The 24,612-nt window shown below is 32.6% G+C and overlaps 3 protein-coding genes and 1 non-coding gene across 7 annotated transcripts; 2 read left to right on the top strand and 2 right to left on the bottom strand.

Annotated features, from left to right (window-relative positions):
• Window positions 1-317: 317 nt before the first annotated feature.
• TRNAS-GCU (transfer RNA serine (anticodon GCU)) lies at window positions 318-399 on the bottom strand. Its single transcript has one exon. It is a non-coding gene; the product is annotated as a tRNA-Ser (tRNA).
• A 258-nt stretch (window positions 400-657) lies between these two features.
• LOC108333476 (uncharacterized) lies at window positions 658-2,952 on the top strand. Of its 4 annotated transcripts, none has more exons than XM_017568933.2 (5): window positions 658-693; window positions 1,113-1,494; window positions 1,642-1,778; window positions 2,321-2,358; window positions 2,447-2,948. In XM_017568933.2, exons 2-5 carry the CDS (start codon window positions 1,131-1,133, stop codon window positions 2,658-2,660), a joined length of 753 nt encoding a protein of 250 aa, XP_017424422.1. In that variant the 5' UTR covers window positions 658-693; window positions 1,113-1,130; the 3' UTR covers window positions 2,661-2,948. The 4 variants fall into 4 exon arrangements, with proteins under 4 accessions (XP_017424422.1, XP_017424424.1, XP_017424423.1 ...); XM_017568935.2 differs by lacking the exon at window positions 658-693 and adding an exon at window positions 779-996 and having other exon boundaries at window positions 2,447-2,949; XM_017568934.2 differs by lacking the exon at window positions 658-693 and adding an exon at window positions 779-1,011 and having other exon boundaries at window positions 2,447-2,949.
• Window positions 2,953-7,926: 4,974 nt separating this feature from the next.
• Window positions 7,927-11,467, top strand: LOC108332329 (serine/threonine-protein kinase-like protein ACR4). The gene has a single exon (XM_017567538.2). The coding sequence runs from the start codon at window positions 8,514-8,516 to the stop codon at window positions 11,253-11,255; it is 2,742 nt and encodes a 913-aa protein (XP_017423027.1). The 5' UTR covers window positions 7,927-8,513; the 3' UTR covers window positions 11,256-11,467.
• A 1,195-nt stretch (window positions 11,468-12,662) lies between these two features.
• Window positions 12,663-15,530, bottom strand: LOC108333285 (protein FAR-RED ELONGATED HYPOCOTYL 3-like). Its single transcript, XM_017568685.2, has 3 exons — window positions 15,411-15,530; window positions 13,658-14,226; window positions 12,663-13,244 (listed from the first exon to the last, which is right to left on the bottom strand). The coding sequence occupies exons 1-3, from the start codon at window positions 15,511-15,513 to the stop codon at window positions 13,050-13,052; spliced, it is 867 nt and encodes a 288-aa protein (XP_017424174.2). The 5' UTR covers window positions 15,514-15,530; the 3' UTR covers window positions 12,663-13,049.
• Between the last annotated feature and the right edge of the window lie 9,082 nt (window positions 15,531-24,612).

The raw sequence follows: 24,612 nt of genomic DNA, 5'->3' as shown, positions 1-24,612 counted from the left end.
GAAGATTTTTGTTTGATATTAAAAAAAAATCAATTCATTATTTGCTAAATACTTGAATTTACCTTTTAGAAACTTATCTGAAATATGATAATCTTAATGATAAACTTTTAGAAGTTTTTATAATATTTAATTCCTTGCAGATATTTTATTGTTTTCGTAATGAATATATAACATCTACAGTAATTAATTAGTCTATTGTTGTTGTATGTCAAAACTAAAATCGTTAAAAATTTATTTACTACAAGCACTCCCTTAATGATTATTGGTTTTTTTAAAATGTTGATTATGAAAATAAAAATAAAAATAAAAAATTAAGTCGTCGCCTGAGAGATTCGAACTCTCGCGGGGAAACCCCATGTACTTAGCAGGCACACGCCTTAACCACTCGGCCAAAGCGACATTTGACGAGATTGGAGGTAGCTTAAAGTTTAATAAAGGTTAAAAATATATGGAAAATGAATTCAAATAAATATATTAAAATATAATTTTATCTAAATATTTAAAGTTAATTAGAGAAACACAAGTTTAATTACAATACGTGAAATATCATAATAAAATAAAATAACAGGATAAATATACTTCTGAAAAAAAGCTTTTACACTCTGCCAACAAATATATAAAAGGTAAACCTTTCCAAATCTTTATTTTCCATTTTTAGGTGAGTCTGACATTCTCCGCAAGATTTGAGATCAGGTACTACTCATGTTCCTTCTCTTTCTTTTTTCCACTTTCTTTATAGTAAAATAAAAAATGTTTCTTTATTTTCTCAAAATTCCTTCTGTGCTTAAATCTCGTTGCCACCAAAGAGAGCTTTTGAGTGTCTTAACAAACTCTTTTAGCCATGGAAAACAAACCCTCATAAAGAAAACGAAAGAAAAGAAAAGGAAGTTGCAAGAATATGATCTAAACCTTAAAGAAGTTCATGCTTCCTCGTACTATGGATTCGACAGTAGTTACACATGGTGTCTGTTACCAACTTACAGTTAATGGATATGGGTGAGGGGACATGAGGTGTATATTGAGTTTTCAACCTTTAGTTGCATTTCTTTCTTCTTCTTTTTTGTACAATCATTTGAACAAGATGCTTATGAAGTTGTGTTCATCAATTACAGGAGCAACTTGGGTATACAATGTCTGATAGAGATTCAAAGAAGACAAGGTTGTCTGGAGGAAAGTCTGATATTCATTTAGGCAATACAAGGCACAAGACAGAGCAAGGTTTTCATCAGAATAACCGTGGAGATGTAGAAACTGGTGTTTCTTCACAGGAGAAAGATTTCAGTTCTTCACTGATAGAAATTACTGATGTTCCCCCTCTTTCTTTTGAGTACCATGGGTGGTCAGAGGAGGGGATTAACCTTTGTGTCGATTTGAATTCATCCCCATCGTATTGGGCTAACAGGTATAGAAATGAGGTATGTTTGAGTGAGAATGCGTGTGGGAGTCTTCGGCAGGATCTTGGTTGCTTACGAGGGTGTTCTTCACAAGGAAAAGGTATAAATGAAAAGCAATCCACTGCCTTAGATTAGTTAGCTATGCTGCACCAAATAATTGTATTTCTGGTGCTGAATCTTGTGCTAAAGATGTATCTGAGAAAACCCTTAATGCTATTGATACTAAAGCATAATGATTCATAGCCAGGTGATGAAATTTTTGAAGATGGTGGACTCCCGGATTTAGTTGATCCTAAGAACGATTTAGTTGAGGAACAGGGCAATTCAAAGGAGATTAATTTGGATACTCATGGGAAGAATCTCCCATCATTAGCTGAAGAACGGGTATGGCGTTATGCTATCTCTGACCTTCTAGATTTGTAATGTATAGTTTTTTGTTTTCTTTCCATTTGGAAGGCCTATTTGGATCTTTGTTTACATATATGAAAGTAATCTCATCATTAAAAGATTCAGTAATCTCATCATTACTGAATGAAGTTTCCTAACTCTTTCTATTTGTAAACTTCGGCTTATTATTCATGTTGGTATCTTTTTCACTGTAGTTTGATCAGTGATTTGTGTGGTTTTTTATTTTCTCATTATTTGCTAGTTGTTTTCTAGTGTAATCAGCTCTCAATAATTTGCATCTTATCCTCTATTTTTGCGACAGTATTCTTATAATCCTATGTAACATATCTGTGAAAACAACTTATAATCCTATGTTTGTGCGTGTTGCAGAAGGGGATGAAGTATAGGGTCTGTGGGGGAAGATAATATATAAACTTGTGTGTATTGACAATCTAAAAACTGTTCTATAGGACGAACTCTTATCTTTGCTTTTATGATTTCACTTGTGATGAATGTATAAAGCATCCCTTTATCTGCAGGAGGTGGGCAAAATTGTTAAGGGAAGGGAGAATTCAGAGTAATTACTCCCATCAGCAACATTTTTTCTTAGTTAATTAAGCTTTTATGTTACTGATTTGAGCATAATCATACTGTGTTTCCTTCAGATGCTACCGATTTGATGAATCGCTTAAAAAGTTTGGTGATCGGGAATCTAAAATGGAACATCAGAAGAAGAAGAAACACAGACACTCAAAGGTTCAAAGTTGCACTGATAAACCTGTTGGAATGTTCTTAAGAAGCATGAAGAAATCTGTGACAGTTCGGCCTAGAAGATCCACACGGCTATTCTCCAAGGTGCTTCACCAATTACTGCATTAATTACAATAATTAGTAACAGCCGAAATTTTGTTGTACATGATTGTTCTTTTGAAGCATACACAACACCCGAAATTTGAAACCAATATACATGAATTCTCTGTCCAAGAATTTTGTATGTTGCTGCTGCTGTTAGCTTTGTTTTGCTACGTACCTACATACATACATCCCTTTTAGTAATCCAAGCCCTTTTAGAAATCCAAGTGTGATCTTATATCCAGTATCTTATAAAAGTGAAAGAATCATTAATTCATTGCAGACAATATCTTACCTGGAAATATTTATGTATGTTGTATCTCTCTACCTCCGTTAATTCATATATTCATAATTTTTTAACTCACTAATATATTTAGTACATATCCGAAAAATAACTTCATAGTATAGGTTAGTTTTGTTTATGAGAAAATTGTTTAGGGAATTACTTTGAAGTTAATAGAGCGAACTTTTAACTGATAAAGTGTATACCTTAATTATGAATTTCACATCATAAATTAAGAAACTCGTTTTAGCAATTTTAGAATTAGTGTTTTTTTATATAGATTATTTAAATTTATATAAGACTTTCCAAATCAAGATTACTAATTAATTTCCTTAATAATCAAGATCATAAATTTATATAAGACTCGCAGGATAAAATAACCTTGAAAATTAACCAGAATTATCCACATGAAACTTCAATTTAAATTAGGAAATATGACAATCAACCTGCATAATAATTTAGCTAATTCTTATTCATTCTTTGTTTAACGTCTAAGAAATTGTTAATGTTACCTTGAATTCCTCAATTGAACTTCTAATAAATCTGCTCCTTTGTGGGCTCGAGGCAGAATGACAGGGTTAACATTAAATGACTTTTTATTAAAATTATGATGAAACTGTATTGTAATATTTTTAACATTTTTTTGTTTACTTTTAATCTATCTATTAGATGAAGAACACTTACTAGAATTTTTTAAACTTAACAATACCATGCATTGTTTATAAATGTGTTTTTATTCTTTTTGTATTTGTTTTATATACTTTAAATCAATAAATTAGTTCTCAAACTGTAGAAAATAAGTGAATTTAGTCTTTTTTTTAACTGTAATAGTAGAAACTCACTAGCAAATATTAAATTTAAATACCAAGAAAAACTACTTTTACGTATTATAAAAGTTGAAGGACTAATCAATATCAAAATATGTAAACTAATTTGATTAGCATTTAATTAATGGTTAATATTAAATTGATAGGGTTTGTTTAATAGATGTAGTATAGTTGACTGACAAAGACTGAGAAAAGTAAACAAAAGCTAGCAAGAAACTTATAATAATAATAATAAAAAGAACTGCACTACATAAAACAATGAGTTTGAATAAAATTGATCAAAACCAACAAAAACATATGAAATTTTGGATCCCCACGTGGTAATCACGAGGTTTATTAGGCCTGAAAAATGAAATACCGATCTACGAATACATGTATACATATTTTGGACTACGATTATTTTAATCATTCTCTCGGGTGATATTATTACAGTGAAATTTAATATAAATATTTTTGTAAAAAATAAGTGGTTTCAATTTTTTTCATTCTCATTTTTTTAAAACTAAGAAACATGTTGCATTACAAATTTAAATTTTCTATTGGATATTCTTGTATTGTTTGTGTTTTCAAAATATATTTGGTAGATGAAACTTGTCATATTATGTCTAGAAGTGAAACCATCATAATTTTCATAGTTTGAATATTGAAAAATTTTAACATCAAAATATCATAGATGATAGTATTACTTGTATGCTTCTTAGATTTATTCCTAATCATACACATTAACTTCTTAATTTGAAAAACAGTACAAGAAAATGCAATTGAATCTTGAAATATACTATGATTTCTCATCTTCCAAATCTTTTAAATAACTGCAACATCTTTCAAATCATTTAAATAACTGCAGTAATAACAATCACTTTAAGCAAATGACTACAAGGAAACTTTATAAACTAAACAACTAAATCCAAAGAAGAAAACTGTAAATTCTTGAAAAACTTCATTCAATCATTTCCACAACCATACAGTAAGAGAACAATGAAAAAACAAATAAGAGAAATATTCAACATTATTATAGAACCAAGAACACATAGAGTATAAAATCACTCATTTTTCTTAACCTCTATATCAAGAGGTAAACGACCATATAAAAGCTTCCAAAGAATCAAAGTTTTAGCTGGTGGCATCTCATTTAACCAAATCAAGTTCTCCTTCACACATTCCACATCATAAGAGATTTTTTTTTTTTTTTTTTTGCAATTTGTTGATAAAATACACCAATATCATCCATAATCCAATTAGGCACATCTCATCCTTAGTAACCATTAAAGAATAAAAGTTATATAAATTAGTTATAAAAGAAGAAAAATTCCAGTGAGTACAGGCTGAACAAACAATAAGTGACAATTACAAAATTTACTAGTTGAATTCTCCCCATCGTACTATGAAATTTTCCTTTTTAAGAAGTAAACTTATTATGAATCTAATCAATCAAAGATTGAAAAAATCGCGCCTTAGGAGCCTCCACAAAAATTGGCACACCAAAATACATAAAAGGAAGATATCATTGATTACAAGAGAGAAGCTTCTTTAGATATCTAACAAAAGAAGCACAAGCATCAAGAGTGTAAAAGTTATCTTTAGCAAGACTCACTCATTGACCAGAGAAAGTGTCATACTCATGCAAGAAAGATTTCAAATGCTACAGGGGTGTTGGTGTCTCTTTTAATTACAAAAGGCAAAATATATCACAAGCATAAAGAGTATGAGAAGAAAATTGTATCCCCAAAAATCAACCATAGGAAGCATGAGTTTTTTGGAAATAAGCTATGAGATGTCCCTACTCAAAACCTCCTTAGCAAAACAAAAAAGCAAAGGAGAAAGAGGATCCTCCTGCCTAACTCCTCTATCATAAATAAAGTAACAAACCAAGCCACCATTAACCTGGATAGAAAGATGAGAAAATTGTAAAATACAAAGAATCCACGTAAAAAAAGCCTTAATGAAAACCAAAACAACACAATTTGAAAAGAAATGTCGATTGATTGTATCAAAAACCTTGGTTATATCAATTTTAATAATTATATTACCACCCTTGACCTTTTTAGATAAAAGATTAATAGCTTTAGAAGTAATACAAATATAATCTTTAATATTCCTCCCTTTAATGAAACCATTTTGATTAGGAGAAATAATTCTACCAGCAATCACTGCAAGCCTATTAACTAAAATTTTTGTAATGATTTTGAAACAAAATTTAGCTACTGTTATAGGACGAAAGTTAATTATACATTTCAACATTATAAACAAGAGAAACAATATTTGAATTCATACTAGGGAGGATCCAACCACGTCGAAAGAATTGTTGGACAACTTTACAAATATTAACACTAACAATCTCACAAAAAGAGTGATAAAAACATCTACCAAAGTCATCTGAACCAAGAGCATTATCACCATTAAGTAAAAAAGTTACATATTTAACCTCTTCCAAATAAGATAATCCTTAATTCTTTTACGCAGGAAGTCTGCCTTAGAAGAATTGAAATTAGCTTTTAATTGGGTTAATGTGGTGGAAGAGGAAAAATATTCTACTACATAAAAACATAATAAACAAGTTCAAACTACTAGGAAAGGAAGCAGGAGAAGACCTCTAAAGAATATTAATATTAAATCCTACAAAAAGTAAGGAATTCTAAAAAACAATCATAAGTTTTATAGACTTTTTTTTTAGAATTTGAGGGGATTGGCTAATAATAAAACTCTTAATATACCATAATGAGCTTGGGTCAATTCTAATGAATTTATTGTGATTGCATTTTCTAGATTTTACTTTGATAAAAAATATGCATCATATTAATCAAAGACTTGATATAGGCTTTTTATCATTTTCCTCGAGAATTAGTTTTTTAATCGTGTTAATGTTTTATTTTTTAAAAATATCTATTGATTCTCATCCTCAAATTTATTTGTTTTTTTTTAAATCTTAATGTAGAAATCTTGATTGGGTACTTTCTTTATAAATGATAGTTTCGAAAACTCCCCCACAAAAATATTTTTCTAGATATATATTTAACCATCAATCAACAATTTAAAATTGTGATAAAATTCAAACCTGTTAATTGGATAATCAAATAGATATTTATCGAAAATATATAATTAATTATAAATATCAACATTGATCTTATAATTAATTATAAATATCAACATTGATCTTATAATTAATGCGCATTATTATACTCTACTTAAACCTTTGAAGTGTATTCCTCTCATCCTAAAGGAGTCAAATTCTTGACTCACCAATTTGATTAGAGTCTTCAAACTATCGGTCAAAGTATTAAAAATAATTAATTAAAAACGTAATCTCGTTACTGTATTAATTTATTTTTAAAAACATCTCATTTCATGTTTTATTTATTTTGAGAAACTCTTAACAAATACACTGATCAAATAATATTTTTAAAAAAAAATTTAAGATATATTTAATCATGAAATTAGAAGTTGTGATCAAAAGTATTCTATCTTCTTCCATTCTTAATCGTTTAGAAACTGAGGTCAAATACTTTTTCTTTCACCCTTCAAAATATATTTTAAGAATAAAATCATAATAAACATATTCTCAAACAAACAATATCGATTGATCTTGAAATATCACTCAGTAAACTTAAAATTAAAACATAAACTAAAAACTATTAAATTTAAAATAGTCTCTATTATAAAACAAAAACTAGACAATATTAGTTGCCAAAATTTTAATTACTTACTGTAATTTATCTAAAATAATATCTAATTTTAAATTAAAGATCAAAATTATAATTTTTTATGTAAAATAAAAATTATTTAAATATTAATATTTTTTAGTAACTAATTATTTTGTTATCTATTGTAATGATCGATTTACATTTTCATCCTACCACAGATCTTTGTTAATGAAACGATTAAGATAGGAAAAAAAAAGAATGTACTTTATATATTACACCAAAAAGAATGACAAAATGCATGAGGAAGTTTACTACACAGATATGAGTGGTGCATGGTGAAAAATAAACGCACGAAGGCATGGAATAAAGAATTGAAATGATAAATATTTTTGGGGAAAGGATTGTTCTTGTTCCCATGGGATGATAAATATAGCTCTGTTAACGAAAATAAAATTCAGGAAAACTTCGAATGGAAAGATCAAAAAGCATTAACTGTGTTATTTAATGCCTTCACCTACATTTCCACATATTCAGAAGTAGCAGTTTTGTGTCATTTAATGCATCTTCTTTCCCTCACTCTCTCTTCTCTTCTCTTCTTCTTGCAACCTCCAAAAACACCTTCAATTCTTGATCTATTATGACCGTTTCTTCATTTCATGTCAGTTTTCAAAACACAACATGGAGCTGCTTTTTCTTCTGCTAATTTTTTCTCACTCACCAAACAACAAAAGCATAGCATCTTCTCTATTGTAAGAATCAAAAGTGGACAAAAGATCCAGTCAAACTCCTTGCCATTTGTGCTGCTGATTGTTGCTTACTCATGCATACAAACCCACAATCAAGATTCTGATTTTGCTACCAGCAATGGCCTTGTTCCACTGGTTATTTTATGATCCCTCCACTCTTTTTTCATTTTTTGGGGTCTCTTCTTGCATTGCATCCATGGAACTGTGAAAAACCCATGAGGTAACGATGCTTTTTTATAGTTATATTGGACTTGATTCTCTCCTTTTAAACCGTGTTTCTTGCTGAGTGATCAAAAGGTGTTTCCAACTGACATCATTAGCGAGGATTCTACTTTTTTTGAACAATATCCAGTGTCTCAGTTCTTCATTTCTGCACTTTGAACATGAACCTATGGCCAGTTCCATTTGTTACTATATTTGAGGTTGTGGTTTTCTCATGCTTGTGGTTGCAAGTTTCAAGTCTTGGCTCCATGTCTTCCATTGCCGTCTCTTACGGCGACAAAGGGTCCGCGTTTTGTGGCTTGAAACCGGATGGATCTCACACTGTAAACTGTTACGGGATGAACTCAGCCATAATTTATGGAACACCAACACATTTTCCGTTCTTTGGTCTGACAGCCGGTGATGGGTTTGTGTGCGGGCTTTTGATGAGTTCTAGTCAACCATATTGCTGGGGTAGCAGTGGCCATGTTGAAATGGGTGTGCCACAACCTATGGTTAAGGGAGCTCAGTACCTAGAGATCAGTGCCGGGGATTTTCACGTTTGTGGATTGAGGAAACCATTGACTGGAAGACACAGGAACACTTCTTTGGTTGATTGTTGGGGCTACAACATGACAAATAACTATGTGTTTGATGGGCAGGTTCAAGCAATCTCAGCTGGCTCTCAGTTCAATTGTGGCTTGTTTTCTCAGAACAGAAGTGTGTTCTGCTGGGGGGACGAGACAAGTAGCCAAGTTATTAATATGGTCCCTAAGGGCTTGAGGTTTCAGAAGATCTCTGCTGGAGGGTACCATGTGTGTGGAATCTTGGAAGGGGTGAATTCTAGAGCAGTTTGTTGGGGGAGGAGCTTGCTGGATTTGGGTGAAGAACTTTCAATTTCATTGACAGGTTCAGGACAAGGACAAGGTAAAGTTGAATTGGCTCCCAATGATCCCATGCTTTCAGTGGTGGGAGGGAAGTTCCATGCATGTGGGATTAAGAGCTATGATCATGGAGTGGTTTGTTGGGGCTATAGTTTCAAAGCAGGCACCAGAGTTCCTAGTGGGATTAAGGCCTTTGAGATTGGTGCTGGGAATTACTTTACCTGTGGAGTGCTTGTTGAGAAATCTCATATGCCTGTGTGTTGGGGTGTTGGCTTCCCCACTTCTCTCCCTTTGCCTGTCTCACCAAGAATGTGTAGGTCTACTCCATGTCCTCCAGGTTACTTTGAAACCTCACAAAATGGTATATGCAAGTCACCAGATTCCCATGTTTGCATGCCATGCAGTGCTTCTTGTCCTCCTGAGATGTACAAGAGAAGTGGATGCAATTTGAAATCTGACATACTATGTGAATATAACTGTTCTATCTGTTCCTCGCCTGAATGCCTCTCCAATTGCTCCTCTTCCTATTCCAATGCTGCCTCTGGCAAGAGAAGTGAAAGATTTTGGTCACTTCAACTGCCCGTGATTATTGCAGAGATAGCTTTTGCTGTTTTCTTTGTTTGTATTGTGTCCATAACTGCGGTGTTGTATGTTCGCTACAAGCTAAGAGATTGTCAGTGTTCTTCTACAGCAAGAGGGTCAAAGGGGAAGAAACTAAGAGGGAGTTCGTCACACCAGAAGGAGAAATCCAAGGTCCGACCAGACTTGGAGGAGTTCAAGATTAGGAGAGCACAGATGTTCCCGTACGAGGAACTTGAAAGAGCAACCGGTGGATTCAAAGAGGAGTCCATAGTGGGGAAGGGAAGTTTCTCTTGTGTGTTCAAAGGGGTTCTCAAAGATGGCACTGTTGTTGCTGTTAAAAGGGCCATAGTGTATCCCAACGTGCAGAAGAACTCCAAGGAGTTTCACACCGAGCTTGACTTGCTTTCTAGGCTGAACCACGCACACTTGCTCAATCTACTAGGCTACTGTGAGGAGGGTGGAGAGAGACTCCTTGTCTATGAGTACATGGCTCATGGCTCATTGCATCAACACCTTCATGGCAACAAAGTGATGAAAGAGCAAATGGATTGGGTGAGAAGGGTGACGATTGCAGTGCAAGCAGCTCGTGGAATCGAATATCTGCACGGCTATGCTTGTCCACCGGTGATTCACAGAGACATAAAGTCCTCAAACATTCTCATCGATGAAGAACACAATGCGAGAGTGGCTGATTTTGGTTTGTCCCTGCTTGGTCCTGCAGATAGCAGCTCCCCACTGGCTGAACTACCAGCTGGGACTCTTGGCTATCTTGATCCTGAATACTACAGGCTCCATTACCTCACCACAAAGTCTGATGTATACAGCTTTGGCGTTCTACTGTTGGAGATACTGAGCGGGAGAAAAGCTATTGACATGCAGTATGAAGAAGGGAACATTGTTCAATGGGCAGTGCCTCTGATAAAGTCAGGAGATATAGGTTCAATTCTGGATCCAGTTTTGAAAGCTCCTTCTGATGTTGATGCATTGAGAAGAATAGCTAATGTGGCTTGTAAAAGTGTGAGGATGAAAGGGAAGGATAGGCCTTCAATGGACAAAGTGACAACAGTTTTGGAGAGAGCTCTTGCACAGTTGATGGGGAGTCCTTGCATAGAGCAGCCAATTTTGCCAACTGAGGTGGTTTTGGGAAGCAACAGACTGCACAAAAAATCATCTCAAAGGTCTTCAAACAGGTCAGCCTCAGAAAGCACTGATGTGGAAGATCAGAGGTTTGAGTTCAGAGCACCCTCATGGATCACTTTCCCCAGTGTCACTTCTTCTCAGAGAAGATCAGGCTCGGAGGCTGATGTTGAGGGAAAAAATGTAGAAGGAAGGAATTTGGGCAATGTCGGAGGAGGTGGTGGTGGTGGTGGTGGTGGTGGTGATGCTCTCAAAAGTCTTGAGGAAGAGATTGGTCTTGCTTCTCCACGAGAGAAGCTCTTCTTGCAACACAACTTCTGACACCTGATCATGTTATTAGTACTTACTGTTCACCAATTTTTTTTATTTGTTTTGTTTTGCTTAACTGAGTCTCGTCATGGATTATTCAGTTCCTATTTTCATGGAGTTGTGTTTCAGAATCTTAGTGGAGCTTTCATTCTTTCTGCAACTGCAACTGCATTTGTCTTCAATTCTGTGATCACATTGGTTGGTTCCTTTTATTAGATACACAATAATTTTAAGTCATTACTGTTAGAATCATTATCTAGTAAGAACCAGCAAATTAGCGAGTGTAAGCTCTTCCAAGAAAAGTTTCATTTTTTTTTCTTTTTTTTATGAACTAAAATTAATTTATACATGATGAGATAAAGATAACCTTTTTAGAAGAATACAAAAGTATTTTTAAACATGAAAATCGAGACATATTATCTATTATTTAATTAATTACATTTAAAGACATAATCATTATATGTGTGTATGTTTGTGTATAATCGATTAGGTTATGGAAGTAATCAATGGTTTTAAGTAAATGTAAAAAATATTTATGTTTATTACAAATAATTTAAATAAAAAAGACTATAATAATAATAATATAATAAACATAATTAATTTAAAATTTGATATTTTTGTGAGGTAAATTATTTTAATGTTTCTTCAATTAACACGAGAAACAATTAAATGTAAAAAATTATATATAATCCACAATTAATTATTTAAATAAATTAAATTTGAAATTTGAAATATTTTTTAGTATTATTTTCTAATTCATAAAAAAATTATTTTATTAATTAACTTTTTTATTATATCACACTAAGTATTTTAATTATAACTTTTTTAATCATTCCTCTACACTTTTTTAATTTTCGAATTACTTATTTTATTTTAAAGTTTATCTAAACATATCGGCAAGTGTCTTCAATATCTCAGTTTTTTTTTATCAGTTAGTTATAAATACTTCGGGACTTCTTCACTTGCTTCACTGATATTTTTGCATAAATAGATAACACATACATCTATATATTGTTTTAAGAAACATACTTTTTTAATATTTAGGGACTTTTTCACTTATACTACTAACTTCGTACATACCAATAGGGATTGTCTTTTCGGAAATATATATATATATATATATATATATATATATATATATATATATATATATATATATATATATATATATATATATATATATATATATATATATATATATATATATATATATATATATATATATATATTCCAAACATCCCTTAAATTTCATACCTGTGATTTAGTCATATGCACTTATGACACCTCTTATTACAGAAAAATTGGGGTGTTGGATGGTAATTCAATGCGGCCAATAAAAAAGTGAATTCATTGATGGAAGTTTGACAACAATAAACTGAATTCGGATTGTTCATTCTGAATATTATTTGAATGCTATACAAAGAAGAGAACCATAGACAAAACTTTACAACATCAACAATGGAACATTTTAATTCTGTAAAGGCATGTGCATGCCTGTTATGAGTTGCACATTGTTAGCTTAACTTGAGAAGAATGGATTCAAAGGACCTGTACATTGACTGAACTAGTTTCTTCTACAACTAAAATATCATAGAATTTGAAGCAATCTAATGAATTATTGAGTTCCATTGAACTTAGCAAACTGAACTACAGAACTCACCTGACACCTAAAGCTTGAAGAAGTAAATATCTAGGTCAGCAACTGTATTATTGCACGACATTTCTAGCGGCACTTATGACCCTGACAGTTGATTCTGCGTTACATCCAGTGAAAAATAATTAAAAAAACTGGATACTGAGCTGAATCTATCTATGACTCTGTTGTTCTTTGGTTTCCATCTCCTTCACACTGTCCACTATGTGTTGTATTTTCTTTGAAAGGCTTTCATTATGCTCTTCAATGTGCTCAAATATCAATTCAAGATGCCTTTTATAGGTTGCAGACCGTTTTTTCTCAATGGCCAACTGCTGAGACAGTTCTCGAATTTTATCATGTTCGTTCTGGAAATTGCATAGAACATAAGATGTAAGAATGAGAAAAAACTCAATTCAAAGAGAGGATCTTCAAATTGTTCAAGCTACTCTTCACATAAGATCTCACAAGCATATAGGCCAAACAGAAGATGCTGTCAAAACATTTTCCATCCATCTTAATAGGGAAATTCAAACATCAACTAAAATTGCAATCTATAACCAGTAGGCATAAAAATCAAGGATTTTACATTTGAGAAAGCTTGGCCTTAAACAATTTTCGGTAATTTGTGTAAGGTGGGAATTCTGTTAAGCAAAATTCAAACTCTTGTATGATGGGCTAGTGCTAAGTGAGTGAGCAACTATCTAGCTATTATCTATCAAGGATAAAGTAGCACATAACCACGGATTGCATCTCAGTGATGAAAAGAACACTAACTCACCGGGTATTGCTCGTAAATGCAATCCCTTCTACCTTTTCCAGGTGTTAAAGGATGAGTGTGCTCCTGTATAAACTTAGTAACAACCCATTTACCGGAACTTACTTTCCTCACCAAAATCATTGCCCTGCAACCAACCCTAGTCTCTGCCCTTTGCCTTACAATCTTTTCACGTTTGTCAGGCATTCTGTAACCTTCTCTGTTGCAAACAAGAGCCCGTCCAATAGCAGATCCGTCACGCCTTGATCGTGAGAGCTTACTCACACGTATGATGAATCCAACACGGGTAGCATATGCATTATAGAATGCATGTGCTGCAGCTTCAGAATCAAACTCCTGTCCCACATAGGGCTCATCAGCTGAAACAACTGATACTGCAGGAATTCCTGATGGGATTGTGTCCCCTCCAGAAGAATCTTGAGTTATATTATCATCATGATCATGTTTATAAGCAGGATTGAAAGAGCTGCAACCTACTTTGTTTTCATCAGGTGTGCTGCAACTGTTAATCTGCCCTAGAGTAACATTTCCTACTGTCTCACCATTAATGGAGCCATCAATCCCAAACTCCACTGCAGCAACAAAACATCTTCTATCAGATTTTCAGGCCAGGTGGTATGCTACACAACAGGGTATAAAATTGATAAAATCACTCTTTCATTGGAGATAAAAATGATTAAGAAAATGAGAACTATATTGTCCTAATTAAAAAAATTCTTAAGTGATGTTTTCGTTTTAAGAAGAAAGCATAACAGCAGACAGCATAAAATGAGTACAAAACTGTCATATAATGTAATAAGTAAGTACTACAAAGTATAAGAGAAAGAAAATCATACGAGTCAAAGTCTTTAACAGAGGACAAATACACTCCGCTACAACTACAACAGTTAAAATGGATTTACCAGTTAGGCAGTAACCAAGCTCAATTCAAAGACTTTTCACAAAATCAATCTGAAGGAAGAATGTCTTTCAAAAGTATGACAAACAATCATGTCACCGTCTGGAAAACATTAGTCAACTTCAAACAAGTTTCTTTTTGTTTTTAATACACAAAAGTTATGCTTCCACAGAATAAAAGAGAAAAAATACGATAAATTTATGACTCAAAACATACTAAAAGAAGCATTTCAAAGCTTATTCTAAATCGAACACCAATAACACCACATACAAAAGACTGCTAGAATTTTTGAGTTTGATTATCAAATGGAATCAATAATTAAGAACCACTAGCTAATCCAAGAGTTAACAAGAACTAAAATTTGCAAATCATTTTCCAAAAAAATGAGAGAAAAATTCAAGCCAACTAACATTTTTAAGAATCCATCATTTCGTAACAGAATAAAGCTTTTGCACCCCAAAACATTCCATCATCCCAGAGGAGTGTAATGTATTAGTTTAGTTGCACGTTCCATCCAAAAGAGAGTAAAAAAGATTGATTTTTTTACCCTCTTTCAAAATTTTCTCACTCAAGAAACAGAGTATTAAAGCGAATTTCCAGGTCTTCGGGTACAGTTCTTACACACTACAGTTCGAACGAAACTCAGAAAGTCAGCTACTTGGTTAATTCCCATTGGAAAAAAAATAATACTTACAAGGAAGAATAATTAAAGCGCTTCAATTGAATACTGGCAACGCAGTCGTTTAAGAATGCGGAAGAAGGAAAACCCTAAAACTAAATCGGAATGGAATTGAAACAATTGAATGACCAAAGAGAAGAGGGAGAAGTCGTTAAAGTGGTGAGACAAAAAAAACTTACTGAGAATTGAGGCTGACGCAAATTCGATTGTCGTAGGAAGCGACCGTGAGTGTGAAAATTTACTTTTATGTTTTTGTGTTCCGTGCAGAGAGAGCAGATTCATTCAGAACAGAGGAGAGGGGTTCACCTGAGGGCAACCATATCAACCCTCCTGTGTACCTCACCTTACGTGTCAATTCCTCGTTGGAATCCCATCAAAAGTCAACCCTCTCAGTTTAGTCAATTTTCCCAAGTCCTGAAGTGGACACGGGCTGAGCCCGTGTGATTTGCACTTGGCCCATTTTAACAACCCAACCCACCCGTGTTGGCAGTTTCTTTTTTCTAACATTGTCCACTTATAAGATTAACAAAATGAACTTACAAATTCTTATTTTGATAGAATTATATTTATAATTTTATTATGTTATGAGTAATTAATGATAAAATAAAAAATAAATGAGTTTTTATTTTTATAAATTTTGAAAAAAAAAGTTTAAAATTTTGATATGGATTAATTTTGAATCTGATTCGCTAAAAATCCTGTTTATCTTATTGAACTGGTGGTTAATAGCTCATCAATTCACATAATCTTTTTAATAGGTATTTTTTTTAAATCAAGTCATTTTACAAAATATTAAAACAAGCACGAAATTATTTTTATATAAAATAACAATTAAACAACATGAAAAGTTTACACAATTATACAAAAACAAATTTAAATTGAAAATATTTTGTAACATAATGAAATCTCATATTTAATTAATTATAAATATAATTTAAAATTATTTCTTTTTACTTAAATTTAAATTAAAAGTTTTGTTACTTTTTTATAATTAAAAAAATTATAATAAAATGAGTTAAAGTCGTTTAACCATTAATTTTTTTACATATTAATAAACGAATTGAATTAATTGACTAATTAAATAACCCAATCATGATACATGGAGTCTGATCAGGTAGATTGAGTATTTTTACAGCACTATCAGTGTTTCAGAATCTTAGTGGAGCTTTCATTCTTTCTGCAACTGCACTTGTGATGATAATGGCTACTTTTTATTAGATACAGAATATATTCAAGTCATTACTGTCAGAATCATTATCTAGTAAGAACCAACAAATACAACAAATTAAGGATTGGATTATCAGAGAGAGTTTTCTAATGGCTACATGACTTAGTTTTTCTTTTTCCTTTTTTTAAAATTAATACAAAAGTATTTTTAAAATTAACTTGTATATCCTGTCTATATATCAGTGAAATTTATATCTGATTAATTACATTTAAAGACAAAATCATTATATCTTTAATATATATGTATATAATCGATTATGTTATGGAAGTAATCAATGGTTTTAAGTAAATGTAAAAAATATCTACGTTTTTTTAGTACAAATAATTAAAATAAAAAGACTATAATAAAAATAAAATAAAAATAATTTTGACATGTTAGGAAAGCTCCAAGTGTGTTTATATTCTCTATATATAAATGTATGGTGCTACTAATAGGTCTAATATATTTTTGAAAAAAAAAATATTTGTCATTGCCTTGTAATTATTTAAAATAATTTAATTTTAAAACTATTTGATACAACATAATGTTTTAGTCACTAAGAAAAATAAACATGCATAAAAATAATTATATTATATGATTTAGTCACTAAGAAAAATAAACATATTCCATAAGGGTTATGTGATTTATTTTTACAAATTAATCGTTTTTCTTGTAGATTTTTTTTTCTGATCTCGTAATAATTTTGACCATTTTTTATGAGATAAGGTTAATACACATCACTCAAACATTACAAATCATGTTAAAAATATTATTATTCTAATTTAAGATGACCATAGCTTTAATTATACAAAATAATTTTAAAATTATGTATATTATCGTAATTCAATGTAATATTAATTTTTTATGTTATTAAATTAATTATTTTCTCTTCTAAGGTTCATTGAATCATTGTTCTTCCCTGCATTATAATATTCTTGTGTTGCAAAACATGCATAAAAAGTAAGAGAGGTACTCATTAGATAATTGTTATCTTTTTAATATTCTTTCATTTCAGCTGAAGATGTGAATCGTTTATTAATATAGATGAATACAACTATGTTATGAGTTTCACATATGTTATCCTATTTATTTATTTATTTCTATATTATATACGCATTCTTTGATTTTTTTTTCCCTTTTATAATATGCACTTTAACAAGAAAATTTTTAAAAATAATTTTATTTACACTTGAAAATCATACCTATTATATAAAAAAAATCAAGGTCAATTTATATATATATATATATGGTCCACTAAAGATAAAATCAGTTTAAAATATATAAATAGATATATTTTATTTTATAAAATAGTTTTGTAAAAATAAATAATTTAACACGACTAAATCCCCAAATGTCAGAATGAACCAATGAAAAGGGGGACGACGCCCGTTGTGAGACATTACGAGGAAAGGAACTACGAGTATGCTTCCCTAACTGACAAGACTCACACGACAAACTAGATAATGTGGACAACCTCGGAACAAGTTATTGTAGTTTGGCAAGACTAGGATGACCGAACTGAGCATGAAGAAGGGATGGTGACTCCATGACTACGCCAACATGTGGAGAAGGGCGGAGATGATAAAGGCCATGAGACTCACATCCTGTGCCAATCATGTGTTTCGAACTCCGGTCCTGCAACCAAACAGAATCTTTAGTAAATGAAATAACACAATTAAGAGTACGAGTTAAACGACTAATGAACAATAAGTTGAAGGGAGACCCAGAGACATAAAGTACATGATCAATGGATATGGATGGAAAAATATTAACAGTACCAATACCATGAGATGAGACTCTAGACCCATAAGCCATTGTTACTGAGGGTAAATTATCCGGACATGACAAGGAAGAAAACAAGAACTTGTTACCAGTGATATGATCGGTGGCGCCTGAGTCAAGGACCCAAGGTCCGAGGGAGTGAGTTAGACCAACAAAAGGTGTACCTGTACGTGCAACAGATGCAGATGTAGTGGAACCAGAGTGCTGATGATCCTCATACCATCTGAGAAATTCGTTAAAGATTGCAGGTTTGTCTACGATATTAGATGAAGTAGGATGGTCTGCAGGCGGTGATCGGGGAGGTGGATCAGAATTTGTCATTGCTACAGGTCGAGGAGGACGTCCATGGAGAGCATAACATCTATCAATCTTGTGGCCTAACTTGCCACAATGGTCACATTTTGGACGTCCTTTACTTGGCTTGCGAGACCGACTTCGATCATCACGTTGAGCAGCCATAACAGAGGAATCATCAGTATGAGGGGATGTCTCAGTGACGGGTTTGCTCAGTATATGCAAAAGAGCAGAACAAGTAGAAGTAAAGTTGGGTATGACAGGAGAACCCAAAATCTGATCACGGACATGAGAAACATCATCAGAGAGTCCGTATAATGCCAACAACATGAAGAACTTTGATCGTTGTTCCAATTCTTCAGCAGGAGTGGAAGCAGGAGGTAATATATCATTAAAGTCATGAAGAAGGGCATGAATTTTACCCAAATATTCTGCCATGGGACCAGGATTGCGTGGACCAATAACAGTTAATAGGTCCTGACAAACACCATAAAGACGCTGAGTGTCATTTGTGTATAACAACTTCGCTTGTGCCCATACTTCTGAACATGTTTCATAGGATCGAAACATTTGTTTCAGTGAGGAGTGAATGGTGGACTTTATAACAATGCATAACTGAGCATCAATTTTCATCCAGCGGGAAGTGTCATCTATGGGAGCAGTAGTCACATTTTGAGTAAGATGATCTAAGTACCCCTGACTCTTCAACCAAAGTTTGATGTCGGACGTCCATGTTGCATAATTTGTGCCATCTAACTTGTCAATGGACAAGTGTACATTCACATAATTGGTATATATTGAGGGATCAGAAGATGAGCCACCAACAGAGGTGTTTGTAGACGAGGAAGACGCCATGGAGAGGGAGAAACCCTAAAAATTCAAAGTGCTCCAATTAACGCAACGATCACAGATCCAGAAAGAGGGCGAAGAGGCGATCACGGCGGTGCTGATCGGCGGCGGAAAGCTCCGGCGACGCGCCGGCACGCGCGACGGTAGCGACGACAGTGGTGACTCTTGCGGCAGCGCGTGGGTGGTCGGTTTGCTGCAATCTTCGTACCACGGTGGTCGCCCGGCCGAGACGATTCCGATGGTGTGGTCGCCGGTCGATTCTGGAACTCCGGCGGCGGCGACGACAGCGACGGCGACTGCAACAACAGCGGCAGTTATGGGTGCCGGAGACCGTGGAGTTGATTGAAACTATTCCTGTGCTTTAGATACCATATGAGAAATAGAGAAGATTGGGAGAAAATATCTCTTGTGTGTTTAGCATACACATAGGGTAGTTTATTTATATTGTAAGATATGGGCCAATGCCCTTAATACAAAATAGACTAAGCCCAAATAACAGAAACACACGTCTTAACATCTAACATATATAAATAGATATATTTTATTTTATAAAACAGTTTTGTAAAAATAAATAATTTAAATTTATTTTTTAATATTCAGTCTTAATAAAAAATAAATAAACATGTGATAGAATATTATAAAGTGATGGAGTTTTGAAAGTAGGTCAAAAGATTATCCGTGTCAATAAAATTGAGTTTACCCAAAGATACGTGCACGAAAAGTGCTTTTATGCTTAGAAGTTCGTTTGGAATTCATGAATTTTGTTCTTTTATCGCCAAACATAGTCCCTCTACTCTATTCAGTTCATGGTATTTTGAGAAATTAAAAAGGTGTATAGATATTTTCCTCTGTCATGCTTTATCGAGTTTGTTGTCTTATTCCCTGTTTGTTTTGTCTGCGTTCTTAGTTCTTGGTCTTTTTCTCATTACCCAAATTGTTCTTTGTTTAGGCAAAGTAAGTGGAATGAGAGAATAAGTGCTTTTGGAAAATTAACAGAGCATTGCGTCCACTCTTTTCTTTTTCTCTTTTTCACAACTTTTATTCTCTTTGCCGTTGTACAAATAATCTTTTCGATAATCACTTAAATGTTTGTGATTACAATTTACAAAGACCATGAGAAGATTTTAAGGTCTCATTTTGATGTCTCAAAAGTTGAATTATGTTTGGGTTAATCGAATTTTGGGTATATGAAAAATGAGAATATATTAAATATCAATTGTTTCGGTTATGAGATTAAGATTATATATTTCCGAAATCTATTTGCATTTTTATTATCTTTCATCATTCACACCATTATGTCAACTTAAAACGTTATCAGCAGAAAATATTTTAATTGTCAAAATCAACAAATATTTGGTAAGTTTAATAATTAATGCATAATAAATTTTATTATTACAGTCTAATTGAAGCAATCAGTGTTAATTATGTTTTATGATAAATTAATATTCATCAAATTTAATTATTCTTTAAGATGACTTTTATATGGTACTAAAATCTTATTATATACTAAAATTGTACATATAATATCTGAAACATTAATTTGTAAATGTAACTAGTTTCTGATCCAATATAAGAGATAAAAATAATAAAAAATGACATAAAATAAAATAAAATGTTAGGTTAAAACTATAAGTTTAAAAAGTGATATAATTAAAGACTATTTTATTATTAATATTTTATAATTATCACAATTAGATTTTATTAAATAATGTAATATATATATATATATATATATATATATATATATATATATATATATATATATATATATATATATATATATTAGATGAGATCTATTTGGCAATTATAATAACTAAAAAAAAGGCACTGCGAAAAAATAGCCACGGTATTAGAGTTTAATCATATTTTACAAATAATATATTTTTGAAACAAAAAGTTAACAATCTTAACTTTTTATCTACAAACCCAAATTTACAAGTACTGCAACCTCATCTTCGTTTTCATTATGAAGAAAAAATCAATATAGATTTTTTTAAAAAAACTGAACTCATTTAATAATTATATTTTAGTTTATATTTATTATCATAAACTGAAAAGCATGCACGCTTACGTTTATCGCAAACGTAAGCATGATACCACATCAAACGATCACATCAAATAAGTGTGATATCTTTATTTTATACCCCACAAGGAAATTAAATTCATTTTCATTAATTAATGATTTTTTAAAAGAAATCTTAGATGTATAAGTTTTTTCATGTAAAATTAGCAACGGATGATAATAGATGATAACAGTCTTTGGTAAAATGATGTATTTGGACCTCAAAATATTAAAATGTCAAAGATATTCAATTATATAAGATAATTAACGACATAAAATCTTTTAATAAGCATATGATAATGCACGAATGCATCAAAATTTATTTTAGCCTTTTGTTTTCTGAAAATTTATACTGTTGATTTATTTTAATAATGTATTGATTTAAATTTTGTATTGTTAGATTATAAAACTCATTGCGTGAAAAAATTATATAAATTATGGTAAAAGAGGGTCTACTAATTATTATTTCTCTTTTGCTTGAATAGCAAGTTTACAGGTTATAGAAAAATCAATCCAAAATAGTTCACAAGCATAACATCATCATTGTACCATCCCAAAAATATAGCTTTAAACTATATTTAAGAGTCCTTCCATTCATAATAAAATAGAACAGTTTACGAGAAGAATAAAGTTAATTTACAGTTATCCTAATATAATCATAAATTTATAACTTTACAGAAACCTATAGTAACACAACTCATAAGAGCAGACCGATCGATAAACAAGCAATGTATTAAACCGAACGGTCCTATACTAATACAAAACCAGCACCAGACCGAACGTTCTTACCCTAACAAGAACCATCTTCTCCTACCAGCGCCTACTCCAGAGAAACTTCAGCTCCTTCTGCTCACACCCACAGGATGATCATTGCAAGGACAAGGACGACCGAACGAACAACCAGACAAGACAGAAAAATAAAGGGTAAGCTAGTGTAATTTCATTAACTATGTAAACAGATAACTCACATAAATATGATATAAATCAATCAGTCCATCATGCAACAAACAATCATACATTTCAAACCATAATCATATACAATGCATGCATTGACTGTTCACTTTACTCTGACTGTCTGGACTGTATGAATTATGTAGCTATGATGTTCTTGCACTCGTGGAAAGGTAATCTGGAAAATCATCAGAATTACCATAGCTGGAAACCCAAGCCGCCACACGAGGTTAGCCCTTCATCCCTAATTGTAGCTGGAAACCCAAGTATACACATGAGTTTAGTCCGATAGTTGGAACCCCAAGCTATACGCAACCAGGCCTCCTGCTATTCTCACCACATGCGCCACCATTCTCTATTTGAGACTCGGTGACCATTAGAATGTCAGGATGAACGACAGCTTAGTATAACCATATTCATACTTTACAATTCCATAACAAATATAGAAATATTCCTCCCTGAAATACTCGTTCATATCCATACTATTTCATTTATATCACATTTCAGATATCATCATACTTCATCATCAATACATTAGAATTATGATCATTCCTTGTTCTTCACATCTTTTAATAAATATCACATGTCTCAGTAAAACAATACCTCACCTTTGATTAAGACCAAACATGGCAGATCAATCCTAACCTGTGAACAATACCGAGCGGGAGAGTACTCCCATATATGAGAACATGACCGAATGGTCATGTAGAGAATAAGACTCAAGCAGGAGTTTAATACTCGAACTTATATGAATCAATAATGAATCAGAACGAACAATGTTGGCTTAAACCGAACACTATTAACTTAGTACAAATATGATATTAAGCACAAGTATAAGAACAAGCGCTAGTACAAGACTCAGCACTACCAAGACAATACATAACCGAGCGCTATCACTAGCATAATGGCAAGTACAAGACCGAGCGCTATCATTAGCCTAATGGCCAGTACAGGACCAAGCGCTTAGTGCATCACCGAGCACTACTAAGGCCGAGTGTTGGCATATGATCGAGCACTACCGAGATCGAACGGTAGTACAGAACAAGCACTACCGAGACCGAGCGCTACTAAGGTCGAACGGTCATGAACTGGGAGGACTTCAAAGAAACCAAACCCAATTAATAACCGAACACAGAAGAAGGCCGAACGGCCAAATCAAAGCATGGCTGAGCGATCAACCATGAACCCTCAGTTTTCTGCAGAATTATGAACACATCAAATTTTACCAAAACTAAACATTTTTACAAACTCCTAATCCTCCAAACATGAATCATACACATTTCTAAACTAAACTAAGAATACCTAAACCTTTCTAACATCATTTAGCGAGTTTCATCTCAGATTTGAGAGTTAATTATGTTGAATCATCGACTCAAGGACCAAAAATCAGATTTCCTAACTTTATTACAATTTTAAGTAACTCAAGGTTCTAACAAGTTTTATACCACTTACCCAGATTCTCTATACCGACCACATTCACAACGTAACATCATTTCTCAAATTTTACTATCCCACTTCTTCCCAATGCACTCGGCAATGAACCAGAAACTCAACATAAATACAATCATCATGAACACAGTCATTTAACAGTCCACACCAAATTCAACCGAACACAAATCATTCTATTTTACATTCATACAGAATCATCCAAATCAATTTCATACACATGCATAATCATCAAACAATATATTCGTACATCAAACCAAGTAATTAAATTAACTAGCTTCCCTTACCTCAAACAGACCGAACAACTTTTATCCTCCAGAAATTTGTGCTCAATTTCAGAATTTCTAAAAACACCTAAAGCTCACCGATTGATGAGAAGAGTTCAACCAAAGGACCATAAATGTGATCAAAATCGAGAAAAGAACACTGATGAACACATGCAACCAGAAACTTGGCTTGCATGTGTTTAAAAGTTACAGAATCTAACAATAATCTAAGAAAACAAGACTTACCAGCTCTAAACCAGACTTTGATCGGTGAAGATTGAAAATCTTGACTCCCAAATTGCTTAGACGGTGGCTGTTTGAGGAAAAGATGAAATGAGATGAAGATTTTCTAGAGAGAAGGAGGAGAAAAGAAGAGGGTTGGATTTTTAGAGAGATGCGGATTCTGAGAAAATGGGATGAGGTGTGTTTTAAAAAAATCCTATAAAATGTTCAAACTCTTTTAGTTGAGACATTTGTCCCTCTTTTCCAGATATCATTTTCAGGGTTTTACAATCATAATGACT

Source organism: Vigna angularis, chromosome 11 (genome assembly GCF_016808095.1).
Source record: "Vigna angularis cultivar LongXiaoDou No.4 chromosome 11, ASM1680809v1, whole genome shotgun sequence".
NCBI classification, from domain to species: Eukaryota; Viridiplantae; Streptophyta; class Magnoliopsida; order Fabales; family Fabaceae; genus Vigna; species Vigna angularis.
This window is presented reverse-complemented; position numbering and strand designations above follow the sequence as displayed.